We start from the raw sequence: 13,841 nt of genomic DNA on the forward strand, positions 1-13,841 counted from the left end.
AGGTCTTCTGGAAGAACAACTGAATCATCTCTCCAGCCTCTATATAATCATTTCTTATGAAAAGGGAGCTAAGCAGTGAGCCTGGGGCATGTGATAGGATTCAGTGATGAGTGCATGGCTTGTCTAGTGTTCCTGAGGCCTCAGAACACTTAACCCCAGTGTAGAAGATAAAAGGAAGTATTGTTTAGAAAAGTAGATTCATATATCGACTAAACAGTGAGACTGTCATCTAATTCATTAGTTTAAGCAACATGTCAAATTGATTGATCATCTCTTCACTTGATAGCCTAAGGATAGAAAGTAGAATATTATTGGAACTTAAAATATCCTTGAAGTCAGTCAGTGCTATTCATCATCTGAACCAAAAAGTTTAATCGAAGAGCAAACTTTGAGACAGGATCTCACTACAGCCCCAATGCCCTGGAATTCTGTTTAGACCAAGCTAGCTTTGAACTCAGGGATCTGCTTGCTTCTGCCTCCTAAGTGCTGGAATTAAAAGTGTGTGTATGTGTGGGGCTCCTAAGAGCAGCCTTAACCTTTTTAGCTAATTTATAATGTAGATCAAAGAACTAATTATGTTTTTAGAATTCAGCAATACATTATTTACAGTAGTGATAGTAATGCACATTTGTAATCAGTTGTACTAAATGTCACCATAACTTGGAAGTTCTCATTCTAAATTGTCTTGTTTTATTTATTAAGGAAAATAAAGTTGTAAGCAGTTGCTAATACTTGTTTGTTTTCTATTGAAAATGGAATGTTTATTTTTCCTTATTTATATATTTAAGACAATAATGAATATTATGAATTACTGTAAGACTTTTTTTTTGGTTTTTCAACACAGGGTTTCTCTGTGACATTTTTAATATAAGTGTGTATCTGATACTCATAACCATAAATATGTTTAATGTATACACAATTCATTTGCAACAGAGCCCATTGAATGTCTATTTTATTTAAAATTATATGGCATTTAATCAGAAGTCCTTTTTCAATAATAAACAAAACCTCTCTATGTATAATAATGACGTTTCGAAGATTGGTGGAGGGAAGTGTATTTGTAACAGACTGGTAAATATTGCAGAATTTCATTTTGCCTTGAATTATTGAAATCTGTTCACTACCTTTTTGCATATTACCATTTCAAAGTGAAACATAAAAATTAAAAACATCCCTTAACCAGAACTTTTGTTGTTAGTCATAAAATAAAGAGCATAAACTATCTTCACATCTTAAATTAACGCTTAATGACAACATTGCTATTCAAGATTGTAACAAGAGAAAGAGAATGTTTAGGTGCCAAGGCACTGGGTTGTTTTACTTGATCTTAAAAATCCTGTGGAGCTTGTGCAGGTTCAGTGATAAGTAAATGTTGTGTGATAAAGTGGTTAGTAAACATGAACTTTGAACTTAGACCTGGATTCCAATTCTAACTCTAGCACACTAACTATACAATTCATCCAAGGTTGCTCAGCCTCACATCATTTTTCCCTTTTCATAGAAACATAGGTACCAGGCTTAGCTTATAGTGGATAGGCTTCACAATTTTAAAGCTGACTTGTGTTGAAGGTGTAATCCCAGCACTCAGAAGGCAGAAGCAGGCTAATCTGAGTTCAGTGCCAGCCTGGTCTATATAGAGAATTCCAAGCCAACCGAGGCTACAGACATCTCAAAGATAGAAGGGAGGGAGGGAGGAAGCTATTTAATATAAATAAAATAGTATTGAGGAGGGTACCTAAAGGACCAGGATGGGGATGACAGAGGGAAGATCTGCATCATACAAGTATGATAGATTTTCAAACACAGAATCAGGGTGCAAAGTTTCTTCCTTTAAACTGAGATCTGTTCTTATCTAGAGTGGGACTCTAACCAAACATACTCATCTACTTCAGACATTTAAAGGGACTAGAATACATTATTTCAAAATTAAGTTACACTAATAATAGCATTTCACTGTCAGTGTATAAAAGACACCATTTTGAGGAATCATCACTTAACTTTGAACCTACGTAATAGCTGAGAAGGTAAATGCTGGAGTTGTTTCTTTCCCAAGGCTGCTTCCACAGACAAAACATGGGTTTCAGATCAGGGACTCACTGAGTATCATTATCCACTTAGGGACCAAGCTTCTGTGTCTTTTCACTTTAAAAGACTTCCAGAGGGATTCTTGGTGACACTTATCAGTCAACCTATATAATAATTTTGTGCCTTTTGAACCTTGAGTTTTATTTTAAAAGCAGTTTATACTAATTGTTAAATAAGAGGAGAGTGGCAAACAAACATGACCCAAAGCGTATTTTCATCACTACTGTTGCTCTCTCCATCTCTGGCGACATGGTCTATGAACAGCTTCATGGCTTTCTTGGCAGATCTTTACATTAAGTCCATGTTTCATATGTGGTCTTCCTCTGTGCTGTAAGAAGCATCATGCTATATCTCTCACTCTGCTCTAGCATACTTAATAAACCTTGAGAAAATTTTGTCAGTACATTTTTTAAAGACTTATGTGTATGAGTATTGTGTCTGTAATGTACACCTGCACACCAGAAAGGGCAATCTGATCCCATAAGAAATAGTTGTTAGAGGGCTGGAGAAGTGGCTCAGAGGTTAAAAGCACTGATTGCTCTTCCAGAGATCCTGAATTCAATTCTCAGCAACCGCTTGGTGGCTCACACCATCTATAATGTGATCTTGATGCCCTCTTCTGGTGTGCAGATGTACATGCAGGCATAATAAAGAAATCTTTAAAAAAGAAAGAAATGCTTTCATGTGGTTCCTGGGATTTGAACCCCAGAGCTCTGGAACTGCTCTTAACCAATGCTCTTAACTGCTGAGCCATCTCTCCAGCCTATATTATTTATTTTTAACAAATTTTCAAGTTACTTTTGAAGTAAACAGAAAATTAATGCACTATTGGCTAGAGTCAAATAAACCAAGTAATACCAAAGATGTTTAAGAACTTGTAGTCTCTCTTCATAGTGATAACTCCGACTAACAAAAATGCTATTTGCGGATGTCTCCAAGTGTGTTTATAGAACTGCTAAAGCATTCAGTGATGCTAAGTTGGCCAGAAAAACAGCTTCAAACACTTACCTAGTATAGACTGACATGGTTCTAGTCTCACTAAATATGTTTCCGTGAAGGAGATGACGTTGATATATTAAGATTTTAAGAGCTGAAATGATAGCTCAGTTGGTAAATTGTGCCTGTGCAAGTATTATGACCTGAGTTTGATTCCAGAATCCACATAAAAAGCCAAGCATGGTGATAATGCATTTGCAGTCCAGCACTGGAGAGGGATGACCTCTCCTCATAGAACTCTACAAGTTCCACCTAATGTTTGGCTGTTAGTCTCTGCATCTGTTTTCATTAGTTGCTCAGAGAAGCTTCTCAGGTTATAATTATGCTAGGCACCTGTCTCAAAGTATAGCCGAATATCATTAGTAGTGTAAAGGATGGGTCGCTCTCATGGCATGGGCCAGTCATTGGTTGGCAGTTCCCTCAATTTCTGTCCCATCTTTACTCCTGCACATCTTGTTGGTAGGAGAAACTGTGGCTTGGAAATTTTGTGCCTGGGTCGATATCCCAGTCCCTCCAATGGAAGACTTTTCTTGTTACAGGAGATGGCCATTGTGTGTGTACGGCTGTAGCTACTATTTCTGTTCCCTTTATAGAAGTCTGTGACTAGCTCTTGTGACACTGCCTTTTTGCCCTTTACAGCCGTCACTAATCCTGTGCTTGGTTCTGAATTAGACTATATCAGTAGAAGCCAGGCGCTGTGGCACACACCTGTGATCCCAGCACTCGGGGAGGCAGAGGCAGGCAGAACTCTCTGTGAGTTTGAAGACAGCCTGGTCTACAAAGAGTCCAGGACAGCCAAGGCTACGCAGAGAAACTCTGTCTTGAAAAACCAAAAAAGAAGTATATCAGTAAAGCAGGAACACTTAGCCTGGTGATGATGGTGCTGCAGGCCTTTAGTCCCTGTACCCTGGAGGCGGAGGCAGGCAGACTGAGGCCTGGTCTACAGAGTGAGTTCTAGGATAGCTAGGATAGTCAGGACTATACAGAGAAACTCTGTCAGGGGTGGGGGGTTGGGGGGGGGGGACAAACAACAAACAGAACTAAAAACACAACAACCCAGAAACATTCAACTTTGTTTTGAGTTTATTTGTTTGTTTGCTTGCCTGTTTTGCCAAACTGATTGACTTGCCTCATCATTCCTAAGAGAATTACTGACTTAGATATAATCTGAGAAGAAAAATAGCTCAAGCAGAAGAAAGGAATGGGGTTGCTCAAGGCAGAGTAAAGTACGAGGCTCATCTAGGCTGACAGTGTGTTTGCTAAGGTGCTCAGAAACTGAGCAAGACAAGTAGACACTATGTAGGTGGCCCTTAGTAGTCCCCATTTTTTGTTATTGGCACTTACTAACCTTTCTTAAATGTGATTGTGACCTAGATGACCTAGGCATAGACAATCATCATTCTGTGAGGACTCCATCTTGGTAGAATACGTTGCCACACTTCCCTTTGCTGAATGTGAAGAAGTAAGCTGCTGCGTGGTGGGATGTAGCAAGATTTGAGTGTGATCCTCAGCCAATAGCCAGCAAGAAACTCGGCCCATAGACATGTAGCCACTTAAATTTTTGTTCTGCTGTGTCTTAATCTAAATTTCTTCTATAAACTGGGTCCTGGGATAAAGACTTACTTATAGATAGTTTATTCTTCAAAGTTCCTACAGACAATAGGAATGTGTAATTATGAAGGGCTGTGTGGAATGAGAGTCAATATAATTCCATGTTCTGAGGTGATCGCTGCTCTGACCAACTGCACATAATACAGCTGGAACCCTCTGAAGAACAGTAGAGATAGAATGTCCTCAAGGCAGAAAAAGGCCATTTATCCTCCACCATTCATTCCTGTTGGAAAAGTATTCTTGTGGTTTGTATATTATACGCGTCAGATTCCTGGAGGTGGCTACTCCAGGATATCATTATTTCTATAGCAGAAAGAAAAATGTACAAAGTTATGGCTAGAGCTAAGTCTGTGTCTGGTAGACTTTTGAAACTGGCTCACTGTAATTGAAGGCAGAGAGAATGTGAGATAGGTACAGGGATGCTAAATTCAGTTTCTGTGATGCTTATCAGTTTGTGTGGTTGGTAACGTCAATTCAGCATTGGTGACATGGCCTCTACAAAAGATTTAGTTTAGGAAAGATGGTAGATTTAGCCAGGGTCCAGCTGCTAAAACTGGTTGGGAGCTCCTTTTTGTTATCAGAACTAAACTTTACATTGTTGTGAGGAAGTTGAGAAAGCAAAGGAATAATATGGATGGGGTTGTAGACCCAAGAAGCCAAGCTCAGCCAGCACTGAGGTGCAGCTGTGAAGAGAAACTTAGGAAGAATGGTTGTCCATGCATTTAGTGGTAGCCATGGAGCCAGTGATTGCCAACAGAGTTGCAAGGGGTAAGAGCTGATCTTAAACCAGGGAAGAAGCAAGCACAAGCCAGTCCTCATGGGTGTGTTTTCACCCGTCTTTCTTTGTACATTGCTTTGATGACTTTTAGAGAGCATTGATAGCTACAATCTGTCTGCTTCCAAGCTACATGTTCCTCCTTTGGCTAACTTGGGCTAGTGCTGGGTTGGAGACTGAGGGAAATAGTTGAGGCTTACTCTGCTTGAAACAGTGCAGCCTCTTGCCTCACCTGTCCTAGAGTTTGCCAATACTTCAGCAGATCTATGGAGGCTACCAGGTCAGGTAACCCACACCTGGTATCTGAGCTCTTTCTCTTCAGTTGTTATCATTGCTAGGTCTTTGTTATCACCAGACAACAAAGCCCCAGAAGATGCCTTAGTAAATCCTTTGGGTTCTGCACGAACTCTTTCCTGATCTAACACACTCATAGGCAGACATGCCAGTGTACTTGGGCGACTCTTGCGTTGCATAACTGCATTCCAAAACAAACTGCATTTTTCCATTGTGTGCTGTGAACTTGATTAGGATTGGGGATTTGTAAGGTAGTGAGAAGAGACAGTAGATCTTAAAGAGGACCATCAAGGATTTAAACAGGCACAGTCTCTAGACAAAAGCAGCTGCTTGATCCCAATGTGGAGTTGGAGTAGTTCATTCTAATAGCCTAGAGCATGGGGTGAATCTTGGGGCCTAACAGTCTTGCCTCTTCCATACCCCTTGTCTAGGTTGCTTTGTCCAAGTATACCTATCAGGACGTGGACTTTTTTTTTTATCCTAGATGACTGTGGGGGTTTCCTAGAGCCTTGCACCAAGCGCAATCTCCAAGTGTATAGCAGCTGCAAGAGGTAGGACTTTAAAAAAAAAAAACTGAGCTGGAAATCTTCAGACTTGTAAAGATTAAATGTCTACATTTAAGAATTGGCTGGTTCGAGTTTGTTCTTTATCCCTCCCTTGAAGGAGAGATAAACATATTTTTTTTGTTGTTTAGATCACAAGTGGGGAATAAGAAAAGACTTGTGAAAGAGGTGATGTTTATCCTCTTAGAAGTTGAACCACCATGCGGGGGAGATTGGGTATTAACCAGCTGAAAAACATCCTTGAACAAAACCTGAGAGAAGGTCTAAAAATGAACCAAAAACAAGAGGCGGGGCCTTTGGAGGCTGAGGATAGTTTTGGCTGTTCATCGGTCCACTTAGAGACGCTCCTAGAGAGAACTGCTTGAGGGAAAGCTTCTGGGCTCTGGGTGAGGTTCCAGGTTCTGGTTGCTCCAGGTTCCAGCAGAAGAAATCCTGCTGATTATGCCAGGAGAATCGTTCCTCAGAACTCATATCCTTATGGTTTCATTATTGTATTCTTTAATCTCCGTTTCCTATTGCTTAGGTTAGTTGGGTTATAAGTGAGGTACTCTAGGTTAATAAGTTTGTAATAAAATATATTTGCTAAAAAATTGAGCCTATACTCCCTTCCTTTCTTTTTTGTCATGGCTTTTGTAAATTAAAGCCACTCAGCATCAAGGTCTGAGCTATTTTCACTCTCCATTTGTACCCATGTACATCTGCTTCTGGTGGAAACTGGTGCCATACATGCAGACATACATACATAACAGCACTCCTCATTACATGTGAGGTGATTACCTTTTGCCATAGTGTTAACACATAGTTTCTAGAATCACTCAAGAACCAGGGTTTTCTAGAGTATTTTGTTACCAGCTGTTCTTGTCTGGGAATCTCCTGTTTCCCACAGCCCCTGCCTAAAGCATACCTCAAATTATTGTATGGTAAATATTCCCCAAGAACAGGGAAGAGTGACATTGAGAAGATGGGAGAACAGTATGAGAGTTTAGACTCTTTAGTTTTGGTTTTGGTCTTTCAAAACAGAGTTTCTCTGTGTAGCCTTGACTGTCCTGGACTGCGTTGTAGACCAGGATGGCCTCGAACTCACAGGGATTCACCTGCCTCTGCCTCCCAAGTGCTAGGGTTAAAGATGTGCGCCACTGCCCCGAGAGTTTAGATTTTTAAGAATCGTCCTCTTAGGACTGGAGAGATGGCTCAGTGGTTAAGAGCACTGTTTTTCCAGAAGACCAAGTATGCAGTGCCATACAGAGTTTAAGGAACAGGGTTTCTTTATTCAGCTTCTTTATGAATTTCTACTGTTGGAGGCTAATACTTTAGTAAAACACCGCTTAGTTGTGGTAAAAATCAAATTACTAGAAAAGTTTTTTTACACTCAAATTTCTATACTTTTTAGGCAGACTGTTTTGGTGAGACCCTTTCTCTTTCAGACACTAGCCGCTTGCCCTCTTGTCTATTGCCAAGGAAGAACATTCTGTTGCTGCCCTTTCTTCATTTAAAAATTCACAGTCCAAGGGGATGGGTTGCTCAGCAAAGTTCTTGCCGTGCATGTATGAGGAACAGAAATTCAATACCCAATAATCATAAAACACCTGACACAGCAGCACTTCCGCTGGCCAGCCAGGTTAGCCACATTGGTGTGGTCAAAGTTCGGTGAGAGAAAGACCTTGTCTCAAAATACAATAGAAGGCAATTGAGGAAGGCAACCCATTTTGAACTCTGAGACACACACACACACACACACACACACACACACACACACACACACACACACACATCCATACACAGACATGCACATATGTACACTAACACACATACACTCATCCCCACTCTACCTCCCCTGCTCCCCAAAAAATCCCTGTTCCTTAGCAGGAGATTGAGAACTGCCAGACTAGTATATGTGACATTCTGCTGTCTCAGAGTGAGCACCTGCACTGTATATAAGTAGACAGTCTCACCTATGCCTTGGTCTGCAAGGAATTGTGTTATGTTACTTTGTCCTCAAGAATCTGACCATTTTTGAATGAAGTAATATTTTTGGATCTAGAAGTCTGGTTGAAATATAACAGGGAAGTGACACTGTATGAAGTCCTTGGATCCCACTTACTGGCTCTTCCTTGACAGCTTCTTCTTACCTTACTGTTTTATGTATCATTTTGGTCCCCTATTTTTTTAACCTTGACAAAGGCATTTCTTGGGGGGCAGAGGGGCAAGGTCTTTTTCATGTAGCTCTGGCTGTTCTGTTCACAAATTCTCGGAGATCCATCCGTCCCTGCCTCCCCAAATGCTGGGATTAAATACATGTGCCACCACACCCAACTATTTCTTTTTTTGTTTGTTTGTATGAGAGAGAGGGGGGGAGGGAGGGAGGGAGATATGAGGCATTCATGCTATGGTGCGCATGTCAAAGTCAGAGACAACTTTGTAAAATTCTTTTACCTTTCACATGGATGTTTTAAAATCAAATTCAGGCTGCCAGGTTTACCTGCTGAGCCATCTTGCCAGCCTAAAAGGCATGTTTCTTTTCCATAATGTATTGGCTTTAGCATAATATTACCATGATTGTAAGCAAAGAGCTGTGTGCTCACAATGTTCAGCACTTAGGTGCTCCAGAATGCTTGAATAAGTGAGAAATATTAGGATATAGTCATAAGCCCACTTTTATAGAGAAAAATTCAGGCTCAGAGAATTACATAATCACCAAGGTGATCTTGCTCATTTGTTTGCTTGTTTCAGAATATTGCTATATAGCCCAGGGTGGCCTCAAATTGTCAGTAGTCCTCCTACCTCAGTGTCCTGCATGCTAGAACTTTGCCACAACCTGGGATATTAAGTCTAGCCTGTCTGATTTCAGAGCCCTTCCTTTCTGCCATAACCTGCTTCTTTGTAACTATAACCTTGTAATTTTAAAGTAATGATGTCATCTTTCTGTTTTCCTCTGCCAACATCCTGGCTTAACAGGATTATTTCCCCCTGCTTCATTCTCAAACACATCTGTGATAGCCTTTCCTGACAATTTGGTTCTAACTTGTACTCCAGTCTCTAAATTTAAACTCTGTCCTGGCAAAAGTTCCCCACTGCCTTTTAGATGAGATCTGTCCTCTGCTCGACTCACCATGAACTCTGTTCAGAACTCTTCCGTGCTTTGCACCTTTCCTCAGCCTGTGTTTGTGCCTTCTGATATCACTTACAAGCAGATCCCATTGTGCCATCTCAGTGGTACTTATGAGGATTGTTTTCTTCGTGGGAATTTTACCCAGGTGTGCAGTGAAAGATGATTGTGTATATTGTGCCTTCCCCATTGACTCCCCTCTAACTCCTTCCATATCCCTCCCAATAAGTCACCCTTCCAGTTTCATGTCTTTTCTTTTTTTAAACAATCCACTAAGTTCAGTCAGTGCAGCTGGGATGTGTGGGGTGTTGGGCCACCTATAGAGGGACTTCTTGATCTGCCAGTGGAACACTAAAGACACAGAGATTTATTAATTTTTGTTATAGCTTAGGCCTTAGCTTGGGCTACCTCCCTGCTAGCTCATCTAACTTAATTAACCCGACTATTGTAATCTACTGCCCACCACATGCCCCCCCCCATATTAAGTCTTAGCACCTGTTTCTCTCCATGTCACACTGGCAAATCTCCTGCCTGATTCTTCTCCCAGAGACCCTCTCTCAGCCCAGATGTATCCCACCTTTTATCTCTTGCCTAGCTATTGGCCATCAGCTCTTCATTCAGCCAATCAGAAGGTAAGGGGAGAAGACTTTACAAGATATGATGCAGGTGCTGATCTATAAGAATAACAATACCAAAGTCTGGACCATCCGCAGCTCTCTTTTAGTTTAGCAATCAATAATTGAATATATAAAGATAACCTTCACACAGTGCACAAAAAGATTACTGCAACAGCCACCCATCAAGCATGGGAACCTTTAGTGGACACATCCTCTAAAAGTATGGTTCTCCCTCACGGATGTTATTTTAATGTTTAGATTAAATAAGAAATTTTGGGTTTGCCCTGTTAATATTTTCTAAAACCAAAGCCACTTCAATATCTTCTTACTTTGGTTTCTGTTCAGTGTAAAGATTCTTTGTACTCTGTTTCTAACTTGCTAAGCCAGTTTCTGCTCCTACTTTTCTAGAAGAATCTTTGAAACAGAGAAGAAAGAAATTATGGTTGTAATAACTTCTTGTTATTGAGCCATAATCTCCCTCCTTTTAACATCCAGCTGGTTGATGGGTCTGTCCTAGCACACTAGTAGTCGGTTCTCTTTTTTCCCCTCTCTCTTCTCTCTTCTCTCTTCTCTCTTCTCTCTTCTCTCTTCTCTCTTCTCTCTTCTCTCTTCTCTCTTCTCTCTCTCTCTCTCTCTCTCTCTCTCTCACTCACTCACTCACTGGTTAATACCCTGTGGGCATGTAACAACATATCTTACGTTTCTGCTCAGGTTTCTCTCATGAGGTTGTATAACGTGTTTGCTGGCCAGTGTTACACTCTGCTGCTCTTTTACCACCTCTTAGCAGTCTATGGTTTGATCGGTGGCCATCTAAAACATGGGGTTCAGAGCAACACAAGAGAGCAGTGCAGCACTCTGTTAAGAACTGAAACTCAGGGCCTTTTAATCCCAGCACTCAGGAGGCAGAGGCAGGTGGATCGCTGTGAGTAGAGGACAGCCTGGTCCACAAAGGGAGTCCAGGACAGCCAAGGCTACACAGAGAGACCCTGTGTCAATAAAAAAAGAAAAGAAAACTGAAACCTAGGAGTGCTCTAGTTTTATAACATCTATACCACACTTCTTTTCATGCAAATACCCAGATGCCCTCTTAAGCTAGTTCACCTCTATCGTACACTGTGCAGCTGATTTTCATCATTCTAAGTGTAGACATTCATCATCTTTTTCTAGCTTTGCTTGATTTGATTTTAACTGATCTTTACAGCCAGCTGTGATTATGCTGTGCAGTGTCCTGGTAACTCTGCTTTCCAGATTCAGTCATCTGAAGGCTTTGAGCATAGTTGTCATACCTTCATCCAAGTTCATGATCAACATGACAAACACAGGCTCACTCCTATCCCCTCCACTCCACTCTAATTGGTGCTGTTTATAAGCAGTTCCTTTACACTCTGTTCTGTTTTGTGTTTCATACCTGCAAGGATCTCACTTGTGTACCCAATACGTTTTAGTGCCTACCATGTGCAAAAGGTGCTATAAAGATACATTAAAGATAGCATCCCTGTTTGTGGTACTAGAATCATGAAAATTTTTGTTAAGTACTTTGTGAAAATCATATGACACAGTTACTTATGATGTATCCCCTCATCTGGTAGTGTATCGGGGGAAAAAGAGGTAAGTAGGTGTCATGTATCAGAAAAGAAAAAAAAGAAGTAGTAAGTAGGTGTCACATGGCCACTAATGATCTTGTATAACCCGATTATGAGATTCACTCTGTCTCTTTAACCTTTGAACTCTGGACATCTCTGGGCTTTATGTTGATCTGTATCTTGTAAAGCTTTGAATACAGTACAGCAGGTAGCCATATTTTTTGTTACTATTTAAGTGCCTAGGTGTTTTTTTGTCCATGTTATTTTTATAGTAAACAATGAAATTTTTCTGTCCAGCTTTAGTCATATTGTTATCACAATTTTTTTACTTATAATTGCGGAGAGAGAGTGAGACAAGGTCTTCTCCCACTCCCCCTGCCCCTGAAACTCATAATGTAGATCAGGCTGGCCTCCAACTTACAGAAATTCTCCTGTTTGAGCCACTTTAAGTGCTGAGGTTAAAGGTGTGTGCCACTTAACCAGGTATGGTGGCACACGCCTTCAATCCCAGCACGGGGGAGGCAGAGGCAGGCGGATCTCTGAGTTGGAGGCCAGCCTGGTCTACAAAGAGAGTTCCAGGACAGCCAGGGCTATTACACAGAGTACTCTGTCTTGGAAAACCAAAAAGAAAAAAAGAAGAAGAAGAAAAAAGTTGCATGTCACCATGCCTGGCCATGTATCTTTATATTTTAAAGTGATTTATCCTAAGGAAAATAATTGACTATTCTCAGATTTTCTTTCTTTCTTCTTTGACCTTTTTTAAAATGCCATAGTTGTTCTTTCTGGGTTTTTGGCTTATTTCACCACTTCTTTTTTGATTTGCCAGAATTAAACCAGGCAATGGTGGCATATGCCTTTAATCCCAGCACTTGGGAGGCAGAGGTAGGCAGATCTCTGTGAGTCCAAGGCCAGTCTGGTCTACAAAGTAAGTTCCAGGACAGCCAGCCACACAGAGAGAAACCTTGTCTTTAAATTAAAAAAAAAATATATATATATATATAAAACATGTGTTTTACCTGTTTTCTAAGAGCTCAAATCATCTCCTTGGATCTTGATACTGTCAATCAAGTGTCATTTATGTCCTTCTTCTGTCATTTATGTCTTTCCCATATCTGTCTTTTCAATCTACCCTTCTTCCCTTTTTATCTGGTGATTCCATTGTACTGTCTTACTCAGATAATTGGATTTGTTCACAGATATATGTTTACTTCAGTAGCTAGGAGGATTCTCTGCCTTTTCCTGTACATCTGTCTCTGTAGGGCATCAGATTTCCTATAGAAGTTATATCTGTTGTTATTCTATCTCACAAAGTCTTGATGATTTCCATGAGATTTTATCTCCTTAGATTTTTTTTTTACTACCACCACTTTTTAACTCTATGAAGGTCAAACATTAATGTTCAATAAGTAATGTTTCTGATTAATCTTAAGAAGTATTTGCCTTCTCTTTTAGGCTGTGAGGATATCATTGCTGAGAGCATCTCATTAGATACTTTAATTGCCATCCTCAAGTGGAGCTCACATCCATATGGCTCTAAGTGGGTACACCGACAAGCTTTGCATTTCCTTTGTGAGGAATTATCCCAGGTCATGACTTCGGATGTTTTTTATGAACTCAGCAAAGACCATCTGCTTACTGCTATCCAGTCTGACTACCTACAGGTAATCATTTATACACTTCGCAAGTCCATTATCAATTCCTGCATGAACAAAGAAATTCATCCGTACTCCCTTACTCTTATAGGCAGGGCAGGGAGAAACAGACTCTGCTTAAGGAACACCTGATCCCTGTTTGTACACTAAAAACCTTCTGTCCCTTTGGGCCTTCATGCACACTGCAATCATGGCTCAACATTGAACAAGCCTAGGGCTTGCTTACCCAGCTATAATATAAAGAAGACAGGCCAGCTGAGGAGCACAGTCTGAAAGGGATGTCTTGCCCTCCACTGATACTCATTTACTATAATAATTTCTTTTGGTAGGGTATCACCTACTTAGATTGTAGACCATAGGTTAAGCAGCACAAAATAAGAGTGAAATTTCATTTCTGATCTGTTTATCTCCTCATTAAAAACTCAGAGTGTGCAGGATGTGGTGGCACACCCTTTTAATCCCAGCACTCAAGAGGCAAAGGCAGGGAGATCTTGAATTCGAGGCCAGCCTGGTCTACAGAGTGAGTTCCAGGACAACCAAGGCTGCACAGTGAAACACT

General features: G+C 40.6%; 1 protein-coding gene across 2 annotated transcripts in view; it reads left to right on the top strand.

Annotated features, from left to right (window-relative positions):
- Window positions 1-13,841, top strand: part of BTBD7 (BTB domain containing 7) — a 92,680-nt gene that overhangs the window by 46,142 nt on the left and 32,697 nt on the right. Inside the window, exon 5 of one of the 2 annotated variants that reach the window (XM_084791573.1) lies at window positions 13,083-13,201. In XM_084791573.1, coding sequence (XP_084647699.1) covers window positions 13,083-13,089 — 7 coding nt within the window. In that variant the 3' untranslated portion in view covers window positions 13,090-13,201. Of the gene's footprint in view, window positions 1-13,082; window positions 13,292-13,841 lie in introns of those variants that run through there. The other variant, XM_084791572.1, reaches the window with a different exon arrangement.

Source organism: Acomys minous (genome assembly GCF_964271855.1).
Source record: "Acomys minous genome assembly, chromosome: 8".
Taxonomy (NCBI): domain Eukaryota; kingdom Metazoa; phylum Chordata; class Mammalia; order Rodentia; family Muridae; genus Acomys; species Acomys minous.